The sequence below is a fragment of the Diaporthe batatas genome (assembly GCF_019321695.1).
Source record: "Diaporthe batatas strain CRI 302-4 chromosome Unknown Contig00003, whole genome shotgun sequence".
Taxonomy (NCBI): Eukaryota; Fungi; Ascomycota; class Sordariomycetes; order Diaporthales; family Diaporthaceae; genus Diaporthe; species Diaporthe batatas.
The window spans coordinates 6,153,481-6,165,827 of NW_025408550.1; the positions used below are offsets into that span (position 1 = coordinate 6,153,481).

General features: G+C 35.4%; 2 protein-coding genes across 2 annotated transcripts; both read left to right on the top strand.

Annotated features, from left to right (window-relative positions):
• Positions 1 to 8,436: 8,436 nt before the first annotated feature.
• KVR01_002925 (uncharacterized protein) lies at positions 8,437 to 9,136 on the top strand (the record flags this gene model as incomplete). The annotated part of the gene is made up of 2 exons (XM_044793959.1): positions 8,437 to 8,871; positions 9,011 to 9,136. 2 exons carry the CDS (start codon positions 8,437 to 8,439, stop codon positions 9,134 to 9,136), a joined length of 561 nt encoding a protein of 186 aa, XP_044647940.1.
• A 644-nt stretch (positions 9,137 to 9,780) lies between these two features.
• Positions 9,781 to 10,892, top strand: KVR01_003667 (uncharacterized protein; the record flags this gene model as incomplete). Its single annotated transcript, XM_044788976.1, has 2 exons — positions 9,781 to 10,113; positions 10,162 to 10,892. 2 exons carry the CDS (start codon positions 9,781 to 9,783, stop codon positions 10,687 to 10,689), a joined length of 861 nt encoding a protein of 286 aa, XP_044648682.1. The 3' UTR covers positions 10,690 to 10,892.
• Between the last annotated feature and the right edge of the window lie 1,455 nt (positions 10,893 to 12,347).

The window sequence follows — 12,347 nt, forward strand, 5'->3', positions numbered from 1 at the left end:
AGTACAAATTTTTTCTATAGATAAGCGACCTTAGTAGTTGCTTCCCACAACAACACTCTAATCCTAAGCAACTTTATTACTACAGACGCTACAAGTTTCCCCAGCTACTTCACACCCATTAGGGAAGTTAAAGCTATCCCCTATCCTCACCTCATTCCATACTTACCAGCCACACTTTATAGTTTATTTGTTTAGTTTCCTTGCGTCACTACGTATAGAGATCGGGAATGTCACAATCGGGACCTGCTCAGTCGACAAGGTCATCCCGCAGGAACATTACCGCCCTTGCCGAAGGTCTGGCGGGATCTATCAACCAACCGGTGGGTAACCTGACAGGTCGGCCTTCCGATACCATTCCTAGCAGCTTCAGTGACGAGAACCTCTTCAACCCTCAATCACCCACTTTCAGTGACGAAAACACCTTTCAGTCTGCTCATTCTCCTGCCGACGACAGTATGGCGGAAGAGAACCCAGCAGACAACCCTACTGACCCGCGCATGAGCGCAACCATTGAGAATGACCCGGCTCCGCCTAGCAGTCCGCCGGAGCCTACCAATTTCAGCAACAATGATACCTTCAAGACCTACGTCCGTCGCATCAAGACCAACGCTAATCAGTCGAGGGCCGATAGCACAGAGGCCTTGCAGACTGCGCGAGACACCAACATGAAGGTGGACAACCTCTCAGGTATGATGAAGACACGAATCACTGGCTTGGGCTTTAACAACGCCACAACCAAGAACCCCGCGGATTTGCATTTCCAGCTCGGCGAGAAGGGGCTTGCTGCTAATAAGCCTCCGATGGGACGCCTGCCGCCTTCCGGCAGACCTACCAGAGACCCGTTCGGCCTAGGTGGTGGTTCTGGCTAGGGTGGCATTAACGTTGATAGCTTTGAGTTTAACGGTAGAGGCTCTCGCCATCCCTCTCATCAACCCTCTCAAGAACCTAAGGGAGATACTAACACTACTGGTCACAAACCTCCCCAAGACCCGCCTAGTAGTCGACACAAGACCCCGTTCTCAACCAACACTAGCATGACTTCCTTCTCTCAAGGCAAACTCCAAAGAGAGGAGGTAGGTATCTTCAACCCTAAATACTAGAACCTAAACGATATCAGCATAATTACTATCAGCAAGAATCTTATATTTACCAATATATAAAGTTTCATCAACTAACTTAATTCCTTCCAAGACGGAAATAACACCTTTAAAGTTAAGGCTAAGATCTTAAAAATATTCCTAACTCTACTATAAGGAGTAATAGTATACTAGTAGAATAATAAACTCACTAATAAAGCTTACTATAAGCTATAATAAAAGAGTTATAAAAAAGTTATTAATACTCTAACTAATTACTTTATAATAAAGTTAAGCTAAGCTACTTATAAGTTTAATAAAGCTTACCTTTACTTAAAAGATATAATAAAGAATAAGTTTATCTTATATAAATTTATTTAAAAGAACCTTTAATATATTTAAATAATAAGTACTATTAATTATAAAAACTTTAATTAAAAGAAAGTAATTAATATAATTTAAAATAAGATAAATAAGTAAATCTAAACTTATTTTAAACCTCCTTATAAATATAAATCACTTAATAAATATATAGAAGATATAAAGGCTACTAAGAGCATTATAATTAATATAATAGATTATTACTACTCTAACACCTCTTATTAAGATAACGCCTAGCGTACTAAGTGTTCACCCATATATAAGTACGACTCGCGAAGCTTTACCCGTGACGAGTATTCTGGCTATTGTTACGACGACCGCGAGGACCGAGGTCGTCGGGATGACCGCCGTGATCGAGATCGCTACTCGTCTCACCGCGACTCCTCTCGACCATCATACCGTGACTCTTCTCGCCCTTCGTATCGTTCCGACGATCATGGTAGGTCTCGTGACAACCAAGACCGTCGTTATGACAACCGCGATCACGACAGCCAAGATCATCGTTCCTACAAGCCGTATCAAGATGACAAGAAGAAGGAGGAGCACAAGGGCCCTAAGCGCAAGTGGAACCGCCCGCCGAGCCCTGACAATAAGAAGCGTGCTTATTACATAACCTCTGACACTGAGGTGTCCGACGTCGACGATCGCCGCACTCCTTCGCCACCGGGCTCTCCCAAGCGAGTGCACTGGATTGACTTACCTTCCGGTCGTTTAGAATTTCCCCATTTACCAAGCTCTAATTCTGATAATAGCCGTGTTCATGTCATCTTCGACAGGGAGGATACCTAATGCCGCATCTACAAGCACATCTTCACTTCTCACAACAAGCTATTCCACCACCTTAAGGGCTACTCACGCTAGTATAAGCACAAGACAGGGTAGAAGCCTGCGCCACGTATTAAGGCTATCTACTACACCACTCCTACTTAAATAGAGTACCCTAACAACAGCATTATAGATAAGGTTCCACTTAAGGAGACGAACTCTACTATAATAAGTAGATATACTTACCTATAAATTACTATATAAGTAGGTATATAAGGCCCTAACTTAAAGCTATACCTTAATTTCGGAACTTTATAAAAGCTAATAGATTATAAGTTCTTTAAAAACTTTAATAATATTAAAATTACTAAGTTTAAACTTTAATAAGTTAGAGATTTTAATTTAAACCTTATTATTATCTTTAAACTCACTAAATAATCTTTCTTAATATATAATAAGTAAGCTAATAAAACTCCTAATATATTTTAATAAACTATTAAAATATAGATTATAAAAGATCTTACCACTAATACTCTATTTGATAATATATAAATCTATCTTTATTAAACTTTAATTAACTACTTTAACTATATAATTACTTATTTAAAAAGTTATAACTTTTAAATCCTTTTTATTATTATTAAAAAGGCACTTAACCTAATTATATAAAAGGTAGTAATAAGTTATTAATATACTTTAACCCTTAATAAGACTATACACGTCGCTATATACTACTTAAACTTACTTAAGGGTCGATCCTTTATATTCACCTCTATTTATTCTCTAATAATAAACATTTTAATGAATTCTAAGAATCTATATATTATAGTTTTATATAATATTACTAATTAACTTATTAAAGTTAACTACTATCTTTATATTAATATTATTTATAAATATAAAAATTATACTTATTTTATTATATTCTTTTTAAAAGTTATTAAAGTATTAAAAATAGTAATAATAATTAATATTATATTACTAATAATTTAACTAATAATTACTCTAACTATTAGCGGTATAATACCTAACTTTATTCTATAAATAACCTTACTAAAAGATTAAATAGTAATAAACTATAAGTTCGAGCTAACCTTAGATTTAGTTAAGATTTTTAAGGGTGAGAACTTTAACACTTAACTATTAAATAAATACTATAATTTAGAATCCTTTAATATACTTCTTATAAATACCGTTTACTATATTATAAATAATAAAGCTATAAGAGTTAATTTTAATTTAAGCTAGCTTTCTTTTAAATTTAATTAAGTTAATACTAACTATATAATACCCTTTTATAAATTAATAAACCTTAAAGCTTTAAGTAATATTCTTAATATTATTATAAAAACGATATATATATTTATATTATTAACTTTAAAAAGTATAATATTTATAAGATATAGTGTTTAAGTTTCTAAATATATAGGAATATAAGGCTTTAATTAATATATTTAAAGATTAAATAATAAAAATCTTTTATTAAATAGTTAGTAATATACTAAGCTTAATTAGTCTTACTATTTAATAACTTATAAGAATAAGAAGTTTATTAATTAAATTTATAATAACTTTTAAAAAAGAATAAATAGATTTTATTAATAATATTTACTTTTTTATAATTCTAATATTTATAATTTAATAAAATATTTATAAAGTAAAAAAGATAAATAATAGTAAATATTTAATTATTAAATAAATAAATAATTTTTAATAACTATTTATTATTACTATAAAAAATATTATTAATTCTCTTTATAATAAACTATTTATTATAATTATTAACGTTACTACTTTCTTCTTTTAATTTCTAATATACCTTACTTATTAAAATTAATTTATAATTATAAGTTATTATAATTTAAAATATTCTTAAGTTCCTTTAATAAAATTTTAAAACTCGTCTATTTATATATAACGTTTTATAAATTACTTATTATATAAATTTTAAAACTTTTATTATATTTTTATTAATAACTTAATAATCTTTTAATACTTTTAAGGAGTATATATAATACTTTAAGTAAATATTAAATTTATTTAATTAATATAAAGTTTCTTTTACTAATTAAATCTTATATAAACTACTTTTAATAGAATTATTTAATTTTTATATTAATACCTTTAATTAAACTATTATTAAAAAATATATTAAAGCCTTCTATAAAATAAAGTTTCCTACTTTACTTAAGAATCTTAAGACCTACCTTAATACTACGAGTTTCCTTCATATAATAATCCTATACTATATCTAACTTTCCGAGACTCTATAGCGCTAAAAAGTTATATTATTAACTAAAAGTTATAAAACTAACTAGCTTATTAATAATAATAAAAGTAAGTATTAAGTTTTTATATATTATATATATTATAACTCTATATTAAAAGAGATTAAAAGCTTTAAAAACCTTTAGAAATATATTTATAAAATACTATAAATCTATTATATAGATCCTTATAAGTAGCTCTTTCTCTAGGTGAATAGCTACCTTTAACGTAGATTTAAAGTAATAGTATTTTAACTTAAATTAAACTTTACTTAAAAACTAAATAAATATATTTCTACTCATACTATTTTTTTTATTACCTTTTTAAATTATTACCTAATTAAAGTAAAAGCTAATTATAAACTTTTAAAATAAAAGATTATCTACTTTATTTAAATAATAAAATACTTATATATACTAATTCTCTCTAATTATTACTAATTAATTATAGTCTTTACTAACTATAATATTATATAAAGTATTATAAATAACACTTACTTTAATACTTCGTTTATAAACTATATTAATTAACGTTTAATTAATATATTTATTTATTTTATAAAATATTAATTTAATATTTATTATTTTATTAATTACTTTAACTTTATATTAAATACTTTATTTTAATTAACTACTAATAGTAATAATATTACTTACTAATAAAAAGTTTTAACACTTTAAATATAACTTTAAATAATCTTTATAAGTATTTTTAAAAGATATAAATAATAATAATTTAGTTTTATATTTCTTTAAAATAGTTATATTAATTATTATATATATTTACTTTATTAAAAGTATAAAATAAACCCTATATATACTAGGATAATTAAATCCTTAGTTATACTTAATTTAACTAATTATAAACTAATTACTTATTAATATAATAAGGATATTATCTCTACTTTTAAGCTTAGCTACTATTTTATTTTATATAATTAACTTTTATATAATATTAATTAAAAAATATTAAGTAATTAATTATACTATACCTACTAATAAAAAAGTTTCTATATAACGCTTATAATAATAAACATTATTTTAATAAAATTAAATAATATATATTTTAAATAAAATATACTAATAAAGGAAGCTTTATTTTATAATTATTTATTTATATTATTATTATTAATATAGTATTTAAAAAAGGATAATTAGTAACTAATTAATAATCTTTAACTAATTTAAGTATTAAAAGAACTAATATATATAATATCTTTAAACTTTATTATAAATCTTCTTAAAATACTATTAACTAATATATTATAATAATTAAAAGGTTTTAAAACTTTTAATTTACTTATACCCGTTATATATAAGACCCTTTAAGCGCACACTACTAATTTCTAGTTATATAACTTATTTAACTAAGTAATAAAATATAGTATTTAATCGTTAACTACTATTAAGTGACTAATTTTACCTTAAATTAATTATTTTAAATTAAGATACTAAGTTTACTTTTATTTTTAAATAAATATATAAAAAGCTTTAATATTTAATTATTTATAACTACTACTTATTATTTATAATTTAATAATACTTTTAAATAAAAACTAAAATATAAAAATAGTAATTTATTATTATACTACTAAACACTCTAATAAATTATAAATAGATATTTTACTTACTTTATAATAGAACTTAAATAAAGTTTATTAATATTTAATTAATATTAATCTTTATAAATTTCTATTTAAATTTAAAATCTCTTCTTTATTTAAATATTTAATTAATATTATTTAAAAGCTATTAAATATTTAATTTATATAAAAATATATTTAATAAAATATATAACTAATTATAAATATTATAACTTTAAAATCTAAGTAATTATATAATATTAAGTATTAATAAAAGAAATTTAAAGTTAGTAATAAAGTTTAACTTTATATAAATAAAGCCTATAAACCTTTATTTTATTAAAATATTAAAACTTAACTATTATATAAAAACTATTTATAGTAGTTTAAAAAGTCTTTTTATTAACTTATAAATTTAATTTTAAAATTAATAATCGTAACGTTAATATATAAGTTTATTCTATAATAAGCATCTAATACTTAAATAAATATACTACTTATAATAACCTATTTAAATAAACCTTACTTAAACTAAATCTAATATATTATAAGGAGGAAAATAACTCTACTAAAGGCAACTTATATAAGGTGGAATATATCCTTAATAAGAAGATTAAGTAACGTAATAGAGGTACTAGCCTATAATACCTGGTCCGCTAGAAGGGTTAGTCTACTTGGTATGATTGTTGGAAGATACTTGCCGACTTGGCCAACTGTATGGAACTGGTGGAGGTGTATAAGGTGGCTCACCCGGAGACCGTCGCCGCTGAGGCTTCTGCGGAAGTCGCTCTGGTACCCAAGAAGCGAGGCAGGCCACGAAAGAACTCCCGACCTAAACCATTGCGACCTGAACCATCGCCACCCACTCGTCGATCATGACGACTTAGCGATCGAAAGCAATGAGGACATTGCAATGCTTTTCTATGCCCCGGCACTTGTGGCAGACGAATGGGGGACCCCTGATTAGTCAGCCAGCACCACGTACTTAGACCTCATCAAAGACCCTTCCATAGACTAATGAAGTACACACCTACACTACTACTTAACTACACCCTAGAGTGACTCCCACAGGGGGGGTTCTTGTGTGGACGGTACTCTATAGGGCGGGAATGTTTACTGATTTCCAAATTCAATACTATATATGCCACCATGAGGTAAGGTTCGAGAGTAGTCTAACTTCCGTTTAGAAAGAGCAATCATAACCTAAACTTACTAAGTATTTACATCAGTTCAAGAACTATAACTTCTCCTTTAAATAGTTTATTAATACTTAGGTAGTTTAGAATCAACAAACAATCTATTCTTACTACCACTTATCCTTCTAAGAGGCTAATGTACCGCTGAGGTAAAGGAGTGGAAGATCCTCTGTTTAAAATAAAGGAGTAGTATAACTTCCTCTACCTAGAATTCAAACCGGATCTTAGTTTAAAGAATTTACCTACTACATGACATTCTCATGTCACACAATAGTCCACACGGGCCTACTCGCTTACTCAGGGGCCGGCAGGCATATAGACAAAGCAGTCACTACTATCTGTATTCTAGTGAGTATGCTCAAACAAGACTCTTTGTGTAAGATCCTAGGCACCAAGGCTGAGTACAGAGTGCTTCCTCAATACATAACGTTAAATATTGCCAGTTACCTTGACTCATAGAACCATGTGGTAATCTCCCCATACCAATAGAGCAGAGGTACCAGAAAAGTGCAAAGAACGGAACAGGGCAAGACCAAGCCCCAGAAAGTAAGTTATATACTTATAAAATCTTATTCTTAGGCTACCTAGGGAGTCTGTATCCCTCTGACAACTTCTAGTTACTATTCAGCATCCTTGTTCAGTCCCGTCAGACTACCTATCCATAGGCCGGCTATGAAGACAGCCACCAAGAAGAATATCCTATCTCAAGAGGATGGAGAGGAGGCTAACGACCCTTTTCAAGATCAGGATGGAGAGGAGGACGATAACTCTGTCCAGGAGCAGGATGAAGAGTCTATGGGGGGTAAAAGAAAGGCAAGAAAGGGAATCAAAATGACCGACGAAGAGAGGGAAATGGCCCTTGAGCTACGTGCTCGTGGCCGTGGTTGGTCAGAAATCGCACAAGTATGTTGATACTCACAAACGTTCGTGTACTAATAATGAGTATTCTCTAGCATGTATTGACTGTTTCACTCAAAATATATAGATTCTCAAATTCCAATTCGACCTTGATACCATTTACCCCAACAAGAAACTTCAGCAAGCCACTAATAATATTTTACAATCTCCGCGGGGCCAAGAGATGAAGCGTGTGGCAGAAGACCGTGTCACACGTCAGTTAGAAGAGGCAAAAATCGATCCATTGGACCGCCTTTTCGATGGGCCCGACATGCACAGGGTAAAAGACACAAAGGAGCTCCTCCAGATCTACCGTGATGCAGAAGGACCGACCAACCGGGCCCTGGCTGAGCAAGCTTGGCACGAAGAGGTTGCACACATTTTCCTCCGCCGTCTCGACTTTATGCATGCCAGCCAATATGCAAAGTTTTTCAAGATTATCAGTAATGCGATAAAGGACTCAGCCAATTGCTTTGTCTTCCTCGAGCAGTTAGACCCAAACATGTCTTATACGATCACATGTTATAGCAAGTCCAACAAGTCCTCTGTTCAGTTTCGCAACATTGACGATCTGCGGTCCAATAACACCATACCTGATGAGGACCAGGAGAGTCGCCAGTACCATATCACGTTTATGGGGGACGGCGGGGTTCCAAATACGGGTAAGGTGGATGTCAGCGAGTTAGCGAGAAAGTACATTCTTCGGGTGTGTATCTTCCCTTCTTCTCTTTTAATCTCTTCTTCTTCTTTCCTCTTTGAAAATGTTTTATTATACTAGAGTATCGGTATTAGATACAAAGTGATCACTTCTCAACTCATTAAATACTAACAATTAATTACTATAGCGAAAGATGTCCGAGCCAAAGGGCCAAGACGAGGAGGGAGAGCCTGAGATCGACGGCGAGCAACGCGGCAAGAAAAGAAGGATGTTGGATAAGGGGGTGTCCAGGCCCGCCTATGAACAGCTTTAGGGCCTCAACTAGACAACCCGAACACAGTAACAGAAGACGCTTTTGTGTGTGCGCTTCATTATACCTTATTAGGTAGCTTGTACCTAGGTACTTGTAGTGGGCAGTTTGGAGACAGTGATCATGGCGCTGCTAGCAGCCTTGCCAGCAACATCTCATCAGGATGAACTCGAATTTGTTGCTCAGTAATTTGCCCCTGAAATCCATGCCATGCTTTTATTCTTTATAAGTCTACCTTTATTAGGAATATATGATATATTGAGAAGCTATTTGATAGCTTAGAAGTTATGATATCTTCCTTTCTGAATGCATTGAAAGTTGTTTTGGAGGAAAGGAGGTCTTGGGAATGGGTAGGTAGTCCCTATGACTTTCGCTTCAGCCCACCAAAGCATGGTATGGGGATGTGATTACCCTGTCAGCCTTGTAGTACGCGGCAGCGAGGCAGCAGCCTAGCATCAGGCTGACGAATTGGAGCCTGGAGACAGCTGGTCTCCCACCTGAACTTGTCGCTCCCCCACCAGGACAACCAGAATTACCTCAGTGTGTGTTGACGTATCCGTTCTGGGCATCCTCGCCACAGTACACCAAACCAACCAACCAACCCTCGCAGATATCAAAAGCGACCTCATTCGACGGGACCTGTCAAGATGTCTTGGTGTACCGGCATACTCGCGAAGCGGAAGAACAAGCCCGTGATGCATTTCGACGACTCGCGGCGCGCGGCGCGGCAGAGCGGCTGGAAGGCGCGGCGCGGGTATGAGCTCGAGGACAAGGGCTGCTACGCCCACAACGTTCTCGTCGCCATGGGCGTCCCGAAGGGCCACTGCCTCTACGAAAGCATCTACGATACCCTCACAGGCGGGATCAACCTCACGACGATCAAGAAGACCGACCTCATCGGCCACCTCGGCCTGGGGCGGAAGCTGATGCAGGCCGAGATGCAGCTGTCCGTGGACGACATCCTGTCGATTTACATCCTGGTAGGTGATCCGTCAGTGTCACGCATGGAATGCTGACGTTTGGCACAGTCCGAGAAGGCAGGCCGTCTGGATGAGATCCTCGACCACCAGGCGCTAGGTGTGCACAGCAGCCAGCCCTCGGGCCCGTTCACCGAGGAGCAAGTCGCTCGAGACCCAGTCACACAGGCAGGACCAGCCGGAAACTTTCTGCCTCACGTCCTATCCCGCCCCGACCACACCCGCGCGATCAAGCGTGAGGCGCCTGAGGAGGAGGAAGATGGGAGGGCGAAGAAGCGGCTGAGGCTGTCTCCGAGCCCACCCGGCGTGCCGGACATGAGGTCAGGACCGCCAGCGCTCCAGCCAGCCGCCGAGGCTTCGAACGGATGTGTCGCAGAGCCATCCCACCACGCATACCAGCTAGAGACACGGCGGGGAGGCCCTGTCCGAGCGGGCAGCCAACATGAAGACGTCCCAATGCTCAAATCGAGCGACAGTCCGGGCCACGGCAGCCCCAGCCGGGCTGCTCCACCAAATCCTGTCGCCACGGGAGATGATGAGCTCGTTGAGATCAGCGCCGAGCAGTTTATGGGAACTTAAACTGACAATCAAGACCACGCAAAGCCAGCGTAAGCACGCAGCTATTTTGGTTCGGGCCCCTCGCTTTGGAAAGCATGCCCAGTCGCCAGGATCATTTGGGCATACGGCCCTGACGTTCACCCCTGCTCCGATAACGGCCTCTCATATGAATCTCGCATCAAGCTATGGGCAACATTAGCAACGACTGCTTAGGCAGCGTCCCCTACCCTACCCGGTGGCCCATGCCACTCTCTCTTCACTCACTCATACTGCCTTTGAGGGACTGATCAAGATATCCTGTTGCGAAAGGGAGATGGAGGATAGAAGAGTGCCGTAGGGATATCACCTCAGCCTGTCTTTAAGACCTGCCGAATACAAACTACTTCTTTTTTGGTGACGATATCGGAAACGGTTGGCGTTGCTGCTACTGGTGGTGGTGTATTGCTTGCGACACAAGATCATGAGAACCACTTTTCAGTTGGCGCTTCCTGCTGTATAGAGGGGATGGTCTGCTCGCTTGTATTAGCCAGCCGCCGCTATCATGTTAACACATTTTGCAAAGCTTTCTCCCGTGAGACCAACGCTGATGCTGTTTGACTACTCCGCTAGTGAGATATATCTTTTGTATTTAGGTAATGGAGAAAAGTAAGTAGAGGATCAAACAGGAAATAAGGCCTTATTCCTCTCACTGTTAAGTATACCCCTCATGACCTGTGTTCTTGTTAGGGTGAAACTATACTTTTAATGTACATGTGTACATCCTAACATCCTTGGTGAGGAGTCTAGGGTAGATAAGGGATCTCTAGCTGTCTAGGCGCTCTTTTCCCTAGAATATCAAGCTTCCCGGCGGATATCCGCCACGTTGAGTTTCTTGGGTAAGATAATGCGTCCAGGTATTGGCGCCAAATTGTAGTATTTAGTATTCAACTAATTATCTACTTTTCATTAATAGAACTAGTGAAAAGCCCCTTATAGTTTAGAGGAGAGCTCCTACAAGTTATTAATTCTAAGATGTCTCGCTTAAAACTATTATCTTGTTTATTATTAGTGACTAGCTTACTATTAAGTAGTATACTTCATTATTTCCAACCTGACTTGGATTGTATATGGTTAGAGAGTGTGAGTTTGTTTGTAAGGGTCAACGTGTTACTCGCCTCGTATGATGAAGGGGGGGTTGGTCCTCCTGCTATGACGCTATAGTAAATTGGTGTCAGTATGACACTGGGTGATGCCGGTTCACAGATGGGGTGTTTTTGTGACTCACATCGTCCTAGCCACAGTGTAGCGGCTAAGGAAAATGATTAAACCGTGTTGAGTCACTAATAGCTTATGACTTGAAGGTCGTGAGTTGGAATGATGTACAAGGGGTGAATGATTCCATTTAAACAACTTCTTTTTTATTATAGAGGAGTCTGTTTAGAGCTTTATATACGTTTGCAAAGAGAGTGAGTTTCTTGTCTTTTCGAGAGATATTAAGAGCAGCTCTGCGTGTGCTCTGATGACATATTGTTTCAAATCCTAACCCTATGCTATTATTCGGGACTTTGGGACGCACTGCAACTTTTGGTGGCTGTGTTATACTGCTGGCGTTTGGTTTTGATTGCTGAGGGAAATTTGTGATGATTGAAGGATCGAATGTGTCATGATCGCTTTTTTACGTTCATCAAGATGAAATGAAG